This window comes from Carcharodon carcharias, chromosome 5, assembly GCF_017639515.1.
Source record: "Carcharodon carcharias isolate sCarCar2 chromosome 5, sCarCar2.pri, whole genome shotgun sequence".
Lineage (NCBI taxonomy): Eukaryota > Metazoa > Chordata > Chondrichthyes > Lamniformes > Lamnidae > Carcharodon > Carcharodon carcharias.
In genome coordinates, this window is record NC_054471.1 from 84,344,847 (window position 1) to 84,360,391 (window position 15,545).

General features: G+C 41.9%; 1 protein-coding gene across 8 annotated transcripts in view; it reads left to right on the forward strand.

The window, feature by feature from the left end:
• The window catches only part of fam135a (family with sequence similarity 135 member A), a 259,444-nt gene that overhangs the window by 130,172 nt on the left and 113,727 nt on the right, over positions 1 to 15,545 (forward strand). For 5 of the 8 annotated variants that reach the window (XM_041187897.1, XM_041187895.1, XM_041187898.1 and 2 more), the window contains 4 exons: positions 4,160 to 4,237; positions 4,501 to 4,550; positions 5,914 to 6,072; positions 13,863 to 14,059. In XM_041187897.1, the coding sequence (XP_041043831.1) occupies positions 4,160 to 4,237; positions 4,501 to 4,550; positions 5,914 to 6,072; positions 13,863 to 14,059 (484 nt within the window). Of the gene's footprint in view, positions 1 to 4,159; positions 4,238 to 4,500; positions 4,551 to 5,913; positions 6,073 to 7,306; positions 7,381 to 13,862; positions 14,060 to 15,545 lie in introns of all 8 variants that reach the window. The other 3 variants (XM_041187900.1, XM_041187903.1, XM_041187899.1) reach the window with 3 other exon arrangements.

The window sequence follows — 15,545 nt, forward strand, 5'->3', positions numbered from 1 at the left end:
ACATTTGTATTACCATCTAAAGAAGCCATTATTTTAACTGTGGAATTACAATTATAATGTAGTTTTGGTTCAGAAAATTTGTAGCTTTTGCTTGGTCCTATATAATGGCATTCTTGACCAGATAAGTCAGGTTAAATCTACTTAAATATGTGAAATGGTTGTTAGGGGCTGGCTGCACTACCGGGAAAAGGTTCTTTGGACTAATTGAAGATTTTCAGATTTTATGCAAGTATCAGCGAACTATCATGAGTCAGATTTGATGTTTGTAAATTTTAATTTTGCTGTTTTAAGCATTAAAGGCAGTTGAGAATACCAAAGAAATTCAGATTAAAATTTACAAACTTTTGGTATGGTTTGAACATGGTTCCAAAGTCAAGCAGTGGAGTTTAAAGAATTTGATTCAAGGTCAAAAGCTAGTTTAAATGTTTAGTTGCTTTCTTTTAGTGCTGGGCATCATGAAAGAATAATGTAAAATAATTCAAGGGAAGCTCCATCATTGGTTTTAAATAGGTGTGGGCCTTTCTTATTTGGAGGTAAATGAAGGGTGTGTAGTTTTGCTAGGTTACTCAGTTTCCCAGAGGTGAGGAAAGGCCAACATTATCAATGGTGCTCAAATATATCCTTTTGAATAAATAGTTAGCCAATTACTATGTTTCAGAATATTTTTGATAATTTTTCCACAGAAAGATTTAAAAGATAAAAGTAGATCCTAATGGGGAGGTTATTAATATGCTAAATGGAGGTTTTAAAAACAAAGCAGCAAACCTTACGTAGACAAGTTAACAAACAAAGGGAAATGGAAACGCAGACATATTTGTTGCAAGTACTGTCAGATTTTTAAATGGTGCTGTGAAAGATATAAGCTGGCTCATAGTTAGAAATGTTTGGGTAACAGTTAAAAGGTTCTGTTTAAGTATGTATGTTTACTTTTGATTCAAGTGCGCCATATTCTTTATTTTGTATCACATGAATATGATATACCGATTGAATAGTGAAACTGATTACAACTGTAATAAAAATAATAATAATAACAAAAAAACTGCGGATGCTGGAAATCCAAAACAAAAACAGAATTACCTGGTGCTGAGTTTGTCCATGTAATTCTGATTACAACTGTACTTGGTGTGAAATAAAACAGATGGAAGGTTCAATTCAAGCTTAACTTCAAATATTTTCTTACATTACCTTCAGAGAGATTCAAGATCATAAGGGGGAAGTTTTGTTGCAGCTCCAAGACATGCTATTGTAGAAGCAAATATAGGGAGTGCAGGTCCATCCACACAGAAGTAAGCCTTAGACCACTTATGGGAGCAACTGAATCTGAGCAGATATCTGCAGTAGATCCAAAATTTTTAAAAGTTGAAAAATCCCCATGATTACAAGTTTGAATAGAAATTACTATTGATATCAAATGAACATTTAATGTGCTTACATTAAGTTTGCTCTCTGCCCTAACAGACATTTACCCCATTTATTTTAAATGGGTTAACTCCTTTAAAATAGTCAAGAATTTTGTATGGGTGGATTAAGCATTTGTACAACATCACTAGTGGTACAGTTTACTCTTGCACTTCATTGTCCTGTTTACATAGCAAATCCAGTGCATTTGGAGGGTATAAACAGGATGCTGGAAGTATTCAGGCCAGGCAGCATCCGCATTTGTGGTACCAAGAATTGTGTCTTATTGGCACCCACTCATTCTGGTAAATTGAAAAGCAACTTCTGCAGTCAGCACATATGCAGTAAAATGTAGAAATCAAGAAGTTTCAGTCAAAGTTGTCCTGCTCCTCCACAAATCGTGCTCTACCAATGCCTCACGGATAGAGACAATATAAAATAAAGGGTACAACTCTAAAGGGTGTGCTGGAGCAGAGGAACCTGGGTGTATATGTGCATGAGTCATTAAAGGTAGCAGGACAGGTGGAAAGAGCAGTTAATAAAGTGCACAGTATCCTAGGCTTTATTGATAGGGGCATAAAGTACAAGAGCATGGAGGTTACGCTGAACTTGTAAAGGACAATAGTTAGATCTCAGCTGGAATATTGTGTACAGTTCTGGGTGCCATACTTTAAGAAGGATGTGAATACATTGGAGAGAATGCAGAAGAGGTTTACAAAAATGGTTCCAGGAATGAGAAACTTCAGTTATGAAGATAGATTGGGGAAGTTGGGACTGTTCTCCTTGGAGAGGAGAAAGCTAAGAGGAGATGGTAGAAGGGTCAAAATCATGAGGGGCCTGGACAGTTTAGATAGGGAGAAACTGCTCTGTAAAAGGATCGAGAACAAGAGGACACAGATTTAAAGTGATTTTTTTAAAAAAGTAAATGCGATGTGAGAAAAAGATTTTTCACAAAGCGAGTTGTTCAGTACTGCAATGCACTGCCTGGAAGTGTGGCGGAGGCAGGTTCAATTGAAGCATTCAAGAAGGCATTCGATGATTATTTAAATAGAAACAGTGTGCAGGGTTATGGGGAAAAGGCAGGAGAATGGCACTGAGTCATAATGCTCATTCGGAGAGCTGGTGCAGACATGATGGGCCAAATGGCCCTCTCCTGCACTTTTCTGTGAACTCAACATTGCAATACATGTAAGTGGGAGTGAAGTTGCAACACTTACCAACTTTTTCTTTGTATCTCTCAATCCCATCTATTTTCCCCTCTTTATTTTGCTTTCTGTGCATAATTTTATATTGAATCTAATATTGAAACTTACACTTCTTAAATTCGACCTTGTGTGGTTCATTAAAGATTCCGGTTGAGGAAATGCGCAGTTTCTTACCCTGTAGCACAGACCACAGAAGTCCCATAGAGACACCATGCTTTATTGGACTCCAGTGATTTTAACTTGCCACACAAAAGTTTGTGGGCAGCTATAAACAGATTGAAGGGCAAGTGCCGTTTGTTCACCGCTGATTGTAAAGCCCAGGCCAGCGTTTCGTGCTGGTGACCTTTTGTCCACCCTTTTGTTCCTTCCACCCTTCTCTTTTTCCTGCCTCCATCCTTACTTACACCTGGTACATGTAACTTTTTCAGTTCTGATGAAAGATCTGAAACATTAACTGTTTCTCTCCACGGCTATTGACTGGCCTCAGTAATTCCAGCATTTTCTTTTTATATTTCAGATTTTCAGCATTAATTTGTAGTAATTTTGGAAAAAAGACATAATTAAAAACATAGAATTTGAGAGATGCTATGCATATGATACATAAATTGGATCTTTATGGATGTTTTTTGCAATCCCCTTAGCCATGAGATGTGGCTTGTGCAAAAGAGCGTTCAGTTTCTTTTTGGATGACAAAGTAACATTTGGTTAAATAATTTACATTTTTTATGATTTCTCTTCTCCACCTTCCTTACATATTTGTGCTTTTGAGGGACCTTCAAGTGGGAAATTTTCTTTTTGTCACACTTGCGTCTTTTTTCACCCTGTGTGACCATTGAACACACACAAGTTGCTTGTCACGCAAGTGAGAGCTCCTGCAGTGTTGGTCAAACAATGGGATAAGATTGCTGAGTTTTTCCAGGTAATTCTGTTTTTGAATGGGATAAGATTGTTCAATTAAATGTAAAATTATTTCTTTTAACCCATAAACAATGAGCTGTAAAACTAGTGGAGACGTGCAACATTGAAACTTGTTTAAAAATGCAGCTTAGTTGACTATATGACCATGAGTATGCGTGGTATCACTTTTTTATAGCTAATTTTGCCATTTTTTGGTGGTCCTCTTAATTAAAGCTATGAAGCTATGGTTCTAGTAAACATTCAAAAGGATATGTTACACTCTAATTTCTGATATTTTATGCATGATTTATTGCCGCAAACTTATACAGCATCCATATAAATTGCTCTCTTTATATAATATGTTCTTGTATAGCTTCATGAAAATGCATTATTGAAAAGATTTGCTGGTGTGCTTTAACCAAGTGTCTCTAACAAAAGGTATGGACTAATAAGCTCCATCTTTGCTTTTATCTTTTGGTTTTTGTGCTTTGCTTTGATATGAAAAGCATGGTAGCTAATGCTCACATAATAAATTCTAAAAGCTTTGCTTGAGGTGTTCGGAGAGTTGCAATTCAGCAGCTAACCTGTAGAAAGTTGATAGGATGTAGGTTTTAAAAGAGGATACAATAACAAGCACGTGTGTACAATCCTATGACTAGCCATGACCAACATGCAGGTCCTTTATGAACGACTCCTCAGAAGAAAATATCCAAGAACACAGAGGGACATTTTGATAGGTATGTCTACATGACTTCTAACAGTAAACCTATATACTTCCTGTAGATGATTATGTTCAGAATAGTTAATATGATTTCAAGCAATAGATTTCAATGCTGACAGTGAGCAAATTGAAAGCAATTTGTGTGAATCTTAAAAATATTTTACAAATTTATTCTGCAACATTCAAATGATCGCAAATCTTAACATGCTATTCTTTTGCTACTGCTGATTTTGCTTTTCTAATAGTTGTTTGTATTTTAATGTGGACTTTATTTTTCAGAGGAGATTGATGTTGATGCCAGACTCTCAGCACTTTGTGAACAGATAAAGGTATGTATGTTAATACAAAATAGTTTTGACTTAACAGAGATCATAAATGCTTCCCAAACTAGAAATCCTATTAAAGACATTCGGTGGGATTTTCCGCACCTGCCCACTGCTGCGATCTTCCGGTCCTGCTGCAAATCAGTGGACTTCTGGTTGGGATGCCACCTCGCCCATGGCAGGGTCGGAAAATCCCGGGCATTATCTTTTGTGTCTATTAGCATTTGTATTAACTCCAACAATGCAACGTACAAATTCAAGGGCATTCTGATCTGCAAGATATTTCTTGGCTGGTTTCAGTTGGACCTTTTCTGCTAGTTCTTTTGCCCTCTTTGAAAGCCTGCATTAATATTTAATGCAATTCTACTGACCAGTAGTTGCAGTAAGATAATTGTTCAGTACTGATAGCAATGTCAGAAGAGTTCAATCCCAGCCATTGCTGAGCTTGTGAATGCTCAGAAAGATTATGGACCTGCAGTCCTACAGTAAGCTTTGTGTCAGACTTGCTAATTACATAGCAGCGGGAAAGGTTATATTCTGGCTGTGATTGATGCATGGCAGATACAAGGTTTAAATTCTCCTCCAAATCAGGTAGTGGAGAACTATTTGTTTTTTAATAAACAGAATAAGAGGGCCATTAGTATCTTTCATTTATGGTACTCTGTGTACCCCTCAATATATTTGTATACTTTGTGATATGTAAACATACCATGACATCCACACAAATACAAAGTTCATAGTGTCAATGTAGCTATAAATCCTAGAGGCAAAAAAATTTCCATATCGTGTATATGTAAATGTGTAATGCAGAAAATTTGGGAACATTTGCATAAGTTTATTTTATTGGCTTGGCTTCATCTGGATGTCAGCAAATTATTCATTTCAATTTGACCGTTTCAAATCTAAATAAATGCATTTTAGTTTTTGAGGGATCTATTTAATTTATTGATTTATCCTTATGTCAGTAGATCATTACTTGGAGAGTTAGAATGTCCCAACATTCATTTGCTTGATGCCTTGTGCGTTTATGGTGAGATTGCATTGTCAGGTTATGGGGTGAGGTAAATGTATTTGTTTCCCCATCTTCCTCCTCTGGTTTTATGTGAATGTATTTATGTGAATAAATTTCAATACTGTTGTTTGTTTGGGGGTGTGGAGAAAAATTAATGCCTCACAAAATGTTAAAGGATTCGAGTCACCTTTTAATATTCTCTTCAACGCTCAAAAATGCAATAGCAAAGATGAGGGGCAGGGGCTCAGATAGCAATGCAGATAAGTAAACCCAGTGTGTATATTGAGAACCCCAAAAATTAAGATTATTTTTTTGTAAAACATAATGGAGGCTTAAAGTTTATGTCTTGAATTATAGCTGAAAGTGGAAAACCCTGATGATCTGCCAGAACTGGTAAACATGGATCTTGCACAGCTTTGCTCTTTACTGATGGCTCTTTGGGCACAGTTCATAGAAATTGCGACCCTACAAGGAGAAGTCTCAGCTTTATTAGCAAAGGAACATCATATACTACGCGTAAGTACTATATTATTTATTTACATATGAAAACATTTAATTGCAAGTTGGACAAATGGCTTTAACGTAGAATTATATGAGATTGCAAAATGGCAACACAGGCAGTTTGGCTTAAGAAGTCAGAGTGGCCCACATTGTTTGCAAGTCTTAATCTTGCCTACTCTGTTCTTACATCCCTTATTCCCCTTTCATCAACATATTCCCAAGTGTTGGTGTGATCTCCACTGCAGTTACCAACTCTGGTATTTATGTAAGAACATAAGAAATAGGAGCAGCAGTAGGTCATTTGGTCCATCCAGCCTGCTACGCCATTCGATATGATCATGGCTGATTTGATTGTGATTGTGGTATTATGTCCACTTTCCTGCCTGCCCCCCACCACCACCAACACCCCATCACCCCTGACTCCCTTATAGACCAAAAATCTGTCCAAATCAGCCTTGTATATATTCAATGACCCAGTCTTCACTCTTCTCTGGTGTAGAGAATTCCAAAGATTAATGATCCTCTGAGATATAAAAGAAAAATCCTCTCTTTATCTTAAATGGGAAACCCCATATTTTAAAATGTTTCTCCAGCTCCCTAGCCCTAAAACTTTTGTGACCCTGGTCATTGTTAGAAGCTAATGTCCTAAAATACTTTGTAAGCTCTATTCATTTGTAGTACGTTTCTCTGCTAATGTTGCTCATTACATTATTTCCCTCCTTTGCTAAAGTTAAATCCAGAGCAAATGCATTTATAGTTTCATCATCACCCTAGTTTTCCATCCTGGCTGTATACTGTACTGTTGTTCTATTTAATCCTGAGCCCTTCTTTAATTCCTTGCTACTATATTTTATAGTAGTCCAAATAAGCTCTACTTAATTAGGTCGATTTACCTGACGATCTATGCCCGACATAATTTTTTTCTATTGTTTACTGTTATTTACTCTTGGCTATCATCTGCATATTTGAGTATTTTGCTCATAATAAAATTGTCTAGGTTACAGTGCAGTAAGACCAACCTCAGGTACCTTGCTGGTAATGTATTTCTCATCTGAAAAATTCCTAATTCATGGTTATTGTTCTTTTGATACATATATCTCTCCAAACCTGTGCTATGGTACTTGGCCAAAAGCATTTTGTTACATACATATTCTACAAAACTTAAACTAGGGTTTTTGGCATCTACTTTACAAAATTTACTGAAATTTTGGCTGTATTTGTTCCTTTCCTCCCCCACCCAATTGGATAGGTAAGAAGATTTTCAGAAGCTTTTTTCTGCATTGAACACCCTAGACAAGCGGCGCTAGCATATCAGGAATTGCAGTAAGTAACGTACGAACTTAAAGAGAAGGCAAGAGAACAATAACCAGGGTCTATTTTTGCTAGGAAATAACAACCTTTTCAGTTTTGAGTGAAAGGTTTGTGATATGTCGTCATAGTTATTAAATGTTTGTACTAATTTTCAGTAACTTATAGCTCTGGTAAGTTCATTTAATTTTAAAAATACAAGTGTAATCTTAGTGCAAGATTTTGTAAGCATAGTCAGCCACTTGAGAAAATGATTAATACTTCTGATTTCCACAGGTGCATCTTTAAAAATTCAGGGCATAATTCTAAAGTTGTCTCAATCACTTGAAGCCTCTGGTTATCCTATTTAGTTCAGAATGAATATTTGGCATGGCTAAGATCTCCAGAATTGTATAATATATTTATAAGTTTGAAGCATTTAACTGTTAAATCAGCTTCAGTAATTTTTAGTCAAATTTGCTGTCCAGACCCTATATTCTCATATTCTACAGAGGGGCACCAGTCCTTCCCTCCCCTTCATTCTAATATATTTGTGTGTCACTTTGAGACTTAAAACCTACAGAACTTAAAAATATTGATTTGTTTTAAATTCTGGGGACGTAAACCATCATAGAGATTGCTCATGTCATTGTTCTGACTAGGGATTGAATTATGTGGATTGGCAAGGATAAACATAAGATACTGCATCATTATTGCCAAAGAAAAGCTGGCTTCTTTCAGAAGTCTTGGTGATTATCAAACAATTTCATAAATGCATTCACAAATGGGTATTTTTAGGCCTGATGGACTGATTCTTTCTTAATTGCCTTCTATGTATTGTACACTCTCTTGCTCCTTCCCTGTATTGTAAAACTTGTAAATTAACCCATTGACTTTAGCCTATGCATTATTGCTTGACAGCCTATGCTTGACGTCTTATGCCTTTCAAACCAGACCGAAGAACAATGCTGGGCATTCTACATGATCTTTAGTAGTTGGTACAGGTAGGAGATAATCATGCAATCAGAGAATTATCCACTTCTCTCTTTTTTTTATTCATTCATGGGGTGTGGGCTTTGCTGGGTGGGCCAGCATTTATTGCCCATCCCTAGTGGCCTTTGAGAAGGTGGTGGTGAGCTGCCTTCTTGAACCACTGCAGTCCATATGGTGTAAGTACACCCTCAGTGCTGTTAGGAAGGAAGTTTCAGGGTTTTGACCCAGTGACAGTGAAGGAACGGCAATATATTTCCAAGTCAGGATAGTGAGTGACTTGGAGGGGAACTTCCAGGTGATGGTGTTCCCATCTATCTGCTGCCCTTGTCCGTCTAGATGGTAGTGGTCATGGATTTGGAAGGTGCTGTCTAAAGAGCCTTGGTGAATTCCTGCAGTGCATCTTGTAGATGGTACACACTGCTGCTACTGTGTGACGGTGGTGGAGGGAGTGAATGTTTGTGGATGTGGTGCCAATCAAGCAGACTACTTTGTCCTGGATTTTCTCCAGCTTCTTGAGTGTTGTTGGAGCTGCACTCATCCAGGCAAGTGAGAAGTATTCCATCACATTCCTGACTTGTGCCTTGTAGATGGTGGAGAGGCTTTGGGGAGTCAGGGGGTGATTTACTCATCGCAGGATTTCTAGCCTCTGAACTGCTCTTGTAGCCACAGTATTTATATGGCTAGTTCAGTTTCTGGCCAATGGTAACCACCAGGATGCCGATAGTGGGGGATTCAGTGATGGTAATGTCATTGAATGTCAAGGGGCAATGGTTGGATTCTCTCCTGTTGGAGATGGCCATTGCCTGACATTTGTGTGGCATGAATGTTACTTGCCACTTGTCAGCCCAAGGTTGGATATTGTCCAGGTCTTGCAGCATTTGGACATGGACTGCTTCAGTATCTGAAGAGTCGCGAATGGTGCTGAACATTGTGTAATCATTAGGGAACATCCCCACTTCTGAGCTTATGATGGAAGGAAGGCAATTGATGAAGCAGCTGAAGATGGTTAGGCCTAGAACACTACCCTGAGAAACTCCTGCAGTGATGCCCTGGAGCTGAAATGACTGACCTCTAACAATGACAGCCACCTTCCTTTGTGCTAGGTATGACTCCAACCAGCGGAGAGTTTTCCCTCTGATTCCCATAGACTCCAGTTTTGCTAGGGCTCCTTGATGGTCAAATGCTGCCTTGATGTCAAGAGCAGTCACTCTTGCTTCACCTCAGGAGTTCAGCTCTTCTGTCCATTTTTGAACCAAGGCTGTAATGAGGTCAGGAGCTGAATGACCTGGCGGAATCCAAATTGGGCATCAGTGAGCAGGTTATTGCTAAACAAGTGTCACTTGATAGCACTGATGATGACCCCTTCCATTACTCTACTGATGATGGAGAGTAGACTGATGGGGCAGTAATTGGCCGGGTTGGATTTGTCCTGTTTTTTGTGTACAGGACATACCTGGGCAATTTTCCACATAACCAGGTGGATGCCAGTGTTGTAGCTGTGCTGGAACAGCTTGGCTAGGGACACAGCAAGTTCTGGAGCACAAGTCTTCGGTACTATTGCAGGAATATTGTCAGGGCCCATAGCATTTGCAGTATCCAGTGCCTTCAGCCGTTTCTTGATATCACGTGGAGTGAATTGAATTGGCAGAAGACTGGCATCTGTGACACTGGGGACCTCCAGAGGAGGCCGAGATGGATCATCCACTCGGCATTTCTGGTTGAAGATTATTGCGGATGCTTCAGCCTTACGTTTTGCACTGCTGTGCTGGGCTTCTCCATCATTGAGGGTGGGGATACTTGTGGAGCCTCCTCCTCCAGTGAGATATTTAATCGTCCACTACCATTCATGAATGAATGTGGCAGGACTGCAGAGCTTCGATCTGATCTGTTGGTTGTGGAATTGCTTAACTCTTGTCTATCACTTGCTGCTTATGCTGTTTGGCATGCAAGTAGCCTGGCTTCACCAGGTTGACACATTATTTTTAGATATGCCTGGTGCTGCTCCTGGCATTCCTTCCTGCACTCTTCATTGAACCAGGGTTGACCCCTTGGTCTGAAGGCAGTGGTAGAGTGGGGGATATGCTGGGCCATGAGGTAATAGATTGTGTTGGAGTACAATTCTGCTTCCATCTCATGGATACCCAGTCTTGAGTTGCTAGATCTGTTCGAAATTTATCCCATTTAGCATGGTGGTAGTGCCACACAACCTCAACATGAAGGCGGGACTTCGTCTCTACAATGACTGTGCAGTGGTCATTCCGAATGATACTGTCATGGACAGATGCATCTGCGGCAAGCGGGTTGATGAGGATGGTCAAATATGTTTTTCCCTCTTGGTTCCCTCACCATCTGCCGCAGACCCATTCTAGCAGCTGTGTCATTTAAGAGTCGGCCAGCTTGGTCAGTAGTGGACATTGGACAGGATTCCTAGCCTCTGACCTGCTCTTGTAGCCGCAGAGTTTTTTTTACTTCATTCATGGGACATGGGCTTTGCTGGTTGGGCTGTCTGGCTAGTCCACTTCAGTTTCTGGTCAATGGTAACCCCTCAGTATGTTGATAATGGGGGATTTAGTATTGGTAATGTGATTGAACGTTAAGAGGTGATGGTTAGGTTATCTTTTGTTGGTGATGGTCATTGCCTGGCACATCTGTGGTGTGAATATTACTTGCCACTTGTCAGCCCAAGCCTGGATGTTGTCCAGGCCTTGCTGCATTTGGGCATGGACAGCTTCAGTATCTGAGGAATCGCAAATGGTGCTGAACATTGTGCAATCATCGGTGAACATCCCCATTTCTGACTTTATGGTGGAAGGAGGGCGATTGAAGCTGAAGATGATTGGGCCAAGGACAATAGCCTGAAGAACTCCTGCAGCGATGTCCTAGAGCTGAGATGACTGATCTGTCAACAACCACAACCATCTTCCTTTGTGCTATGTATGACTCCAACCAGTGGAGAATTTGCCCCCGATTCCCATTGACTCCAGTTTTGCTAGGGCTCCTTGATGCCACACTCTGTCAAATGCGGCTTTCATGTCAAGGGCAGTCACTCTCACCTCAGCTCCGAAGTTCAGCTCTTCTGTCCATGTTTGAACCAAGACTTTAATGAGGTCAGGCGCTGAGTGGCCCTGATGGAATCCATACTAGGCATCAGTGAGCAGGTTATTGCTAAGCAGGTGCCGCTTGATAGCGCTGTTGATGACCCCTTCCAATAATTTACTAACGATCAAGAGTAGACTGAGGGGGCGGTAATTGGCCGGGTTAGATTTGTCCTGTCTTTTGTGTACAGGACATACCTGGGCCCGGAAGGTATCAGTGTTGTAGCTGTACTGGAACAGTTTTCATGCTTTTCAGGCCAGGGGGCCACTTTCAGGTGTTTGGTTTCTTTTTGATGACACGAGATGGCTAGATCTTTGAATTGGGAAGAACACGGAGAACACATTTAGGTTGTTGTCAACTCCCCGCACAAAGATTGCGGGTGTGCAGCTAAATGCCACTAAGGATTATGTCAGGAATGCTTAAGTGTAATCCAGTGGCTTTTGGTGCTGCCTCATATTGCCCTTGCTGCCATTCACTGCAAAGCCATTGCATTCCACAAAATAGAAAAAGTCATGAGCAACACTAACCTCTCCGTTCACAAAGACATGAAGCAACTGCCCAGGAAGCACTTCAAATCGCACCATCCATTCTGGGGAACAGCAGTCAATATTCAGGTAATTGGTATGGATGGAATTATGGGTGCATGCAGCATAGAGCACAGACACCTCATAATGGATCCAACAGCGGAGATCCCTGGCTTCAACCTCTCTCAATGACTACACTCAACCAAATCCACACTGGACTTGGAGGACACAGCCAGCTGCTCCATAAGTGCAAGATAAGGGACGACCCAAAGTGCAATTGTGACCGTGAGTCCTAATGCATGGTACACAGCACATCAAGCAGCCCACTATAATCTGGTGCAAGAGGTACCCCATTCCTCCACCCAGCACCAGGAGGCCATTGAATGGATAGCCAAACCAAACATTGCATTATAAGTGTTTTGCATAAGACAAAAGAAGAACAAACTCAATGATGACATGAGTGTGTTATTATAGCAAAATAGACTCTTAGAGCACTGGAGGAGCCATTTGGCCCATTATACCTGTGACTCTTTGAAAGAGTCATCCAATTAGTCTCACTCCCCTGTTCTTCCCCTATAGCCTGATAATTGTCCTTTTCAAGTATATCAATTCCCTTTTGAAAGTTACTTTTTGAAGCTGCTTCCACCCCCCTTTTCAGACAGTACATTCCAGATCATCATAACTTGGTGTTTTTATAAAAAGAAATCTCTTCATCCCCCCTCTGGTTGTTTTGCAAATTACCTTAGAACTATTTCCTTTCATTATTAACCCTCTTGCCAGTGAAAACAGTTTCTCACTACTTATCAATGCTCATCCTAACATTGAACACCTCTATTAATATTCTCCCCTTCAGCTTCCCTGATCTAAGATGAACAATTGCCGCTTGTTTAGTTTCTCTATATAACTGACATCCCTCATTCCTGGTATCACTTGAGTAATTTTCTCCTGCAAGACTTTGATACCCTTCTTCAGCTGTGCTGCCCACGATTGATCTCACATCCAGCTGATACCTAACCAGTGATTTACAAAGATTTAGCATAACTTTCTTGCTTTTGTACTCTATGTTTAATTTTGTCAAGCCAAAGCAAGTTTCATCAGTTTATCTACCCACGCTCAGAAATCTGTACATGTAACCCCACCTCACTGGGCAGGATTTTCCACTCAATGCACGAAGTGTGGTGGCGGGCGTGAAAATCTGCATTTTTCCTGCCAGCTGTAATGGCGGGTTTTCGTGCTGTATCATCCACTTCCTGCCTCATTAAATATGCACACATAGGAAATATGGTGGTTCGCTGGTGGGCAGCCTCTAATTCACCCTGCCATGAGCGCACTGCTTCCTCACTCCAGGTGCCATAATTAAAGTCCAGCTGCGCACAGCGTTCTCTGCAGCCCAGGACTGCTCCACTGAAGACTTGGCTCTGAAAGCCAAGAAGACAGCAGCCCCCAAATTCAGTGACACGTCACTGGAATGCCTTTTAGACGCAGTTGAGGCCTGCCGCAATGTCGCCTATCCCCGCTCTGGCTGCAGGAGGCCCAGCAATCTCACCAATTCCACTTGGGAGGCGGTTGCAGCAGTGGTCAGTGCCAACGCTGCACAGAAGAGGTCAGGCACCCAGTGCAGAAAGAAGATGAATGATCTCATCCCCACGCCAGGGTAAATCAATCATCTCATCACTCTCGACTCTCACACTCACAAGCCCATCACGCGTTCACAGGGATCTCACTTACTGCGAGCTAAAGGGACATTACCATTTACTCTCTCTCTCTCACCCTCACCTGGGCTCATCTGGAGATCGCATCCTCATCCTGTCCATGGTTCCCCTCACCACCCACACATGACAGGCAAACTTATCATCTGCCCTGGTATGCGTCTTGCTCACACTCTGTCCGTCTGTCTTTATGCAGGACAAGATTGCACCAATCGTAGGGAGAGGTCCCAGACCGGAGGTGGATTGCTGGAGCTCAAGGTCCTCTCTCAATTCAAAAACAGAGCCATTGAGCTGGCCGGAGAGGACGTGGACCATGTCTGCAGTGACGGAGAGATCAACAGCAAACACCCGCGTAAGGATCCAGCACCAGCTCATCCCTCAGACAGCCGTGCTGTAAGTACATTGTCCTATTTTAGAGTCATCTGCCATGCATTATTTATCTGTACTTTCTTTCATAGGAACCTCAGTCAAGCGTCTGACAGCCTCAACCAACAAGACCCTTAGCTCAAGCCTTGACAACACCTCAGATGAGGACCCTGAGGACACCACAGTAGAAAACCTGTCACAGCGCTCACCCACACCCTCCACCAACATGGAGACACACACTTCAGTGGGACCTAGTTCTACAGGAGGCTCGGGGTCACAGCCTGGTGAGCACAGCACACAATCTGGTCCACAGCAGGCAGAGACAGGGACATCTGAGATCAGCAGGACTTGGAGGAATGCTGGAGACCAGGATTCTACTGAGCCCAAGTCAGATGGTGAGCCCCCGGACTCGGCCCTAAGTCAATTGATGGAGCTGCAGCGACAATCACAGGAACGTCAGGAAGGGATGTCAGCTACACTCCTCAGATTGCAACGGACAATGGAGGACTCTGCCCTGTTCAGTCTGAGGTGATAGCACCAGCATGCCAATGCACCAACGTCAACACTGGCAGGATGGCGGCCACCATGGAGACCTTAATCCAGGACATCAATGCTGCATTCCATCTCTGTAGCCATTGGTAGCATCCATCAATGACCATGTGAGAGAGGGGTGGGGCAGGGCACATTGATCTCACTCCAGCTGCCCCTTCTCGAGGAGTCAGCCAGGGGCCCTTGGGTACCCATACAGAGGAGGATCAGCAGATGGACATTCTGGTGACTCCAGGAATGTCCAGTCAATGCCAATCCCCTCTTCCTGTGACCCCATCATCTCCAGCTCCACAACAGCACAGCAGCACACCCTCCAGGTTTCAGTCGTCAACCAGCTGTGGTACCATGGTGCCTCCCCCCACTTATTGCAGATGTTGCTACCATGGACCTCTCATCTGAGTAGTGTGCTTCCATGTCAGCACAGAGTGTGCCCCTTTTTCAGGTTATTTTTGACATCAGTGATGCCTCGACCTTAATGTTAAGTGTGTTTGTGGAAAAAACCTCGTTCACATGCATTGCAGGGTCATGTCATGTTTATTTTTCGCTGTGTAAGATTAAGGCAGAGGTGTTCTCCATCATTTGCGTTCTTGAAAGGCGAAGGTGTAGTGTACAAGGAGAGATGTGTTTAGGCATGGAGAAGGGCCTCTTATCGTGCAACTCCATGTTCTCTCTGTCATCCAGCAGGGTTTACATGCAATGAGCCCATACTCAGAGCTCTTTGCGGTCCTGTCCGCCAACTGCGTTTCTGACTTTTCTAGTGTACATCTGCTAAGCTTACCAATAAGTGGGAGCACCTTTCCATCTCAAGGTGACAAAGCTCTGCCCTTCTCTGCCACATAATTACCCTGGCGCTCGAACCTACAACCTTGATCGTTTCTCCACCTGTAATTATCTGTATTGCGGCCAAAAGGCTCTTGTCACAATGTTGGGATGCAGCGCTGTGTGTCCCATTGCACTTGCTGAG